General features: G+C 33.6%; 2 protein-coding genes across 2 annotated transcripts; one reads left to right on the plus strand and one right to left on the minus strand.

Annotated features, from left to right (window-relative positions):
* Positions 1–735: 735 nt before the first annotated feature.
* LOC139881546 (heavy metal-associated isoprenylated plant protein 27-like) lies at positions 736–1,347 on the plus strand. Its single transcript, XM_071865999.1, has 2 exons — positions 736–822; positions 961–1,347. The coding sequence occupies exons 1-2, from the start codon at positions 736–738 to the stop codon at positions 1,345–1,347; spliced, it is 474 nt and encodes a 157-aa protein (XP_071722100.1).
* A 619-nt stretch (positions 1,348–1,966) lies between these two features.
* On the minus strand, positions 1,967–3,565 carry LOC139881543 (GDSL esterase/lipase EXL3-like). The gene is made up of 5 exons (XM_071865996.1): positions 3,313–3,565; positions 3,101–3,231; positions 2,594–2,827; positions 2,269–2,524; positions 1,967–2,163 (listed from the first exon to the last, which is right to left on the minus strand). Exons 1-5 carry the CDS (start codon positions 3,563–3,565, stop codon positions 1,967–1,969), a joined length of 1,071 nt encoding a protein of 356 aa, XP_071722097.1.
* Positions 3,566–4,911: the final 1,346 nt, after the last annotated feature.

A 4,911-nucleotide genomic window follows, 5' to 3' on the forward strand; every position in this document is an offset into this window, starting at 1 on the left:
TCCAATGTTTCTTCTAGAACCGTTAGTAATAACTAATAAGTACTGTAATAAGTACACATGTCACCCCTTCAACTACTATTATCCTATTGCAAATGTGATAATTTTTGTACTCTGTCCGATCCGGTCCGGTCCACTATAGCGTATTAAAATTTGCTTTCATCAATCTAAGTCTATGAAATTCTCTCTATTAACACAATAAAATATATAATCTAACAAATCCTGTAATTAATATGGCATATAAGTCATTAGTTCAGTAATCATTTCTTAAATAAGTATTTGTAAGTTTTATTACACGAGGTGGACCGATCGAAAAATCCTAATACCAGTTATACAAATTCAAAATTTAAAGAAGTAGCCGGTTGATAATGATGAAAATGTTATTGATTCCATCTCATTTGAACCTGTAAATGAATCTCTATATTCTATTCACAATCTTAAAAGTGTAGAGTGAAATATTTTCCATGGATTCATTTAAATTTTTTCTAATTTCACACTTCTATATAATTAGTTTAACTTTTTGGATAATGTGATGTGATGTGAGATTAATTTATTAAAAAATTTCTAACATATCTGTACAGTTTTAAAGTGAAAATCTCTGCGTTAGCAGCTTGATTTACGACCAGTAAAAAAATGGATCCTAGTAGTATTTATTCAAAGAATCCCTCTCCCTGTTTTTGGCAGCTCTAGAAAGGCACTTTCGCCAACCGTTTCCTTTTTTATTTCTTAGTTAAAGAGATGGGCATTTTGGATCATGTAACTGAGCTATTTGAATGGTCACCCAAAAGAAGAAGCAAGAAACTTAAGAGAAAGAACCAACTTCAGGTATTTTCTTTACCTATAAACTCTAGGTTCAATCTGTTAGGCTCTAGCAAGCATTCAATATGCTCATCGATTCGAATCGAAGAACTCTAAGTTATGATTCTAACCGCTCTTATGTTATTTTTATGAGATAATCATCAGACGGTCGAGATTAGAATTAAAATAGACTGTGAGGGCTGTAAAAGGAGGGTGAAGAAATCAGTACAAGGCATGAAAGGAGTGACTCAAGTTGAAGTTGAACCCAAGAAGCACAAGCTCACGGTAACCGGCTATGTCGAACCCAACAAAGTCTTGCAACGCGTCAGGTATCGAACGGGGAAGAAAGCTGAGTTCTGGCCATACGTCCCTGTTGATCTGATCCCACATCCATACGCACCAGGTGCGTATGATAAGAAGGCTCCTCCAGGATACGTGCGCAATGCGCTCAACGATCCTCAGTATGCGCCGCTCGCGCGTGCTAGTTTGTTCGAAGTTAAGTATATGACTGCATTCAGTGATGACAATCCTAATGCTTGTCAAGTTATGTGATTAAGTATACAAGTTTAGGAGTCTTCTTCCTTTCTATATAACTTACGATATTAGTTTTTGTATATTCGTATGTGATGTTCGGACTAATCATATGATACATATCAAGATGTACATGTAAATTGTAGTAAGCTTTCACTTGTGTTGGACTTTGTAAGTGAGTGATAATTACTTGTATATAAGTTGAAGTTTTATAAATAAAAATTACTTTTACTTTTAACTGTTTATGAGTGTAATTAACTATAAATCAAATAAGTTGATCAATTGGGGTTCTTTCATAAGTGGGTGATGTTCTTTCATAAGCAATTGTTTTAGAGTTACCATATCATGTATGTACTTTGTAGACTGTTAAACAAAGATGTATCCTGGAAATTTCTTCCGTATCATTTCGATTATTTCCCATCATAGGCAAAAAATATAGAGTTCTTGAAACAACAAGTTTCCATTTACTCATAACTTTTCCTAGTAGGTTCTTTTCCAAGCCTTTGAAATTGCCGACGATTTAATTCTCGAACTATCTCAAACTCAGAAATCGTGCCATTTTTTACAAAATTAGTACACTTTCGAGATTCTCTCACCACATACAATTAAATAGGCTAGAACCTTTGGACTGCTATCTCCATTAGATAAAGTTATTTTGATATTTCTGTAGTATCTCTCGAGTCAGGATTTCGTAAGTCCTTTCGGTAGGATGGAAACTATCCCAGAATATGTATTTTGAGGCATCCGGGCAGGAATATCCGATTTTCAATGAATTGCAAAGAACGGTTACCTCTATACTTCCTGTGCCACAACACCCCTTGGTTGTCACCTCAAATCCTAGGAAAATCCACCATGATTTGATTAAATCGATCAGCGAAAAGATATTTTTTGCAATTGTTAAGTAAAACGAAACTTGAAGAACACAATCGTATTGATTATTACCGTATTGAGCGGCATTTTGTATAATGGAAAGCAGAGAATAGTAGACATCAACGTAGACGATTTTAGAATCGGAAAACTGTCGATTGAGACGATCTATGACAGAGTGAAGCTTGGAATTGAAGAGTAATGCTAATTTGTTTTCTTTATCTGAACATTCTCTTTCTATCCCTCCGTATATAGTTCTCTGTGATGGCACACACCCTATCGGCGGTGCACCAAACACCGCCATTTTCCTAGCTCCTATTTCGTAAAGCTCCTGTCATCAATCAAGAAACGTCATAAAACAGTTTAAGTATGCAAATGTCTATCCATAACAGGATTATACCTGCAAGAAACTGGAAGCGTAACCGGTTATGAAATCCGTGTAGGAATTAGTGTCATATTTAGAATTCCTGATAGGAGTACCATAGTAGGTGTTAGAAATGTCGTTACTTCCTACGACAACCATAAATAAACCCTGAGATAATATGTGAGCTGCTTTCTCTTCCCCTGCAGCTGACTTGATCTTTGATAAGTATTGCCTGAACATGTCTAGTTGATCGGACAGCGAAAAAGCAGGCTGATAATATAGCAAAAAATATTGATAGCAAAATTGTTCTGGTCGAATGTTTTCCCCGAAAAATCAAGCCTGCCAAGAACAAAGACTTACAGGGGCGCTAGAATTGTGCTCTAGGAATTCTTTGCTCATTGCAGGATTGCTTTATGGAGACGAACATTCGAACAGATCAATTTTAGTATCAACGAATAAGATCAAATTAGAGTTCTGAAATTGGTAGAATATATAACAAAAAGTCTAGAGAATGAATTGTGGGATTTAATATTATTTTCATACCCCAAAGTTGGCAGTAATAGGGTCATATCCAGCTCCTCCTGATGCAAAACTTACACCTGTAACGAGGTCTTCAATTTTCAAATTTGGATCGAGATAAGGTGGAATGAGATCCTTAATGCCAAATATTTCAGCTGAAATTATTCAATTTGTCTCAAATCAATTAGCCAAATAATTCGTAATGAGCGAATGAAAAGGTTGACCGATGTACGTACCTGCGAAATCAGGAGCGATCTTTCCATTAGAAAACCTTCCTGTCGGTTTTCCTCCGGCTAAATCCCTACCATAAGGAGGAAAGTCACACCTAGCAATAGTCTTGAGATAATTATTGTTGCCAGGGTCAACAATGGAGTCTCCGAAAACTATAATCGCCGGAAATGTCAAATTCGTCCTGTGGCTAGTAACAGTTTCAATAATACAATACAAGATCAGTAACATAGCCGCAACTCCGAGATACCGGAATGTCATATTTTGGGTACAGAGCGTTGACGTACTTTATCTCTCTTAGGTCGAAAATATGTAAAAGAGACAGGAAACTGAGAAAGAAGTTGAATGGGAGTGAGGAAAACTTGAAAGAGTGTTGGTGGAAATATATATCGGAGTGTGTCAGCTACATTTTTGTTTGCAGGTGCACAAAATTATGCCTTCTTAAAGTTATATTTATGTTTCGGTGTTGTAGTTGTTAGCTTCATCTAGTAAAAAAAATTAACCAAGATTTTCTCTTTTTTTTTTAATGTAAAACTAAGATTTTCTCGTACTTTCCTAAGTTCATATACATATATATATATATATTATCTTATATATAAAATAGCTACACTTTTATTTAATTTTAAATTTATTTTAATTTGTAAATTTAATTGCAAATTCTCAAATCAACATCCGACACATTGCGTTTTATTAACGAATAGTTATTTGAAACATGTTACTCACTTTAAGAGATAAAGTTCGAAATGAGATTATAAGGAGGGACTTCAAAGTAGCACCTATAGACGAAAAGATAAGAGATGGTAAACTTAAATGGTTTGGACATGAGGGTAGATCTAGAGAAGACCCGTTCGAAAATGTGACGACAAAAAACATAGATATAGAGAGGAGAGGGGTAGGGAGACCTAAACTTACGTGGGAGAGGGTGGTTAAAAAAGATTTAGAAATTTTAGGTATTATAAAAGACTTAGTAGCTGAGAAAGGAGAGTGACGTTGTAATCCATGTAGATGACTTTTTGTAGATAGTTTTATAGGGTCAGAAAAATTATATATAAAATAAGATATATCATTGCTCTAATTGGGATAAAAAGACTATTTATAAAAATAGATAGTATGTCTTTATATTATATAGCATGATTTATTATATCTATTTTATTATCGTATTTTATACATGATATTATATGACTTATAATATGGTATGTGACCTACATATTGTCCTTATACTTAAATGCGAGGATTCATATAGCCTACTCCACTCGGTGGAATTGAGGCTAATTGGTTTGATTTGGTTTTAATTTAAAACATGTATTTTAGAACTTTGAGTTTAATTAGGTTTCAAGTTACAATTCTGTGTCAATAATATTATATTCTTTTTCTATTCTAATTTGGAAATCAAAACACAATAATAACATAATGATTCCTAATAAAATTCTACCAATTTCTAATATAAATTTTTATCCCTAATCAATTCTCATCTATTATTTAAAAAATTATTCCTAATAAAATTCATATATTCGTTGTTCCTATTCCTAATTAAAATGAACACCTCTTATTTTTTCCTATTCAAACGGACATATTATTTCAAAAATTATTCCTAATTAAATTATAAT

Source organism: Rutidosis leptorrhynchoides, unplaced genomic scaffold (genome assembly GCF_046630445.1).
Source record: "Rutidosis leptorrhynchoides isolate AG116_Rl617_1_P2 unplaced genomic scaffold, CSIRO_AGI_Rlap_v1 contig170, whole genome shotgun sequence".
Lineage (NCBI taxonomy): Eukaryota > Viridiplantae > Streptophyta > Magnoliopsida > Asterales > Asteraceae > Rutidosis > Rutidosis leptorrhynchoides.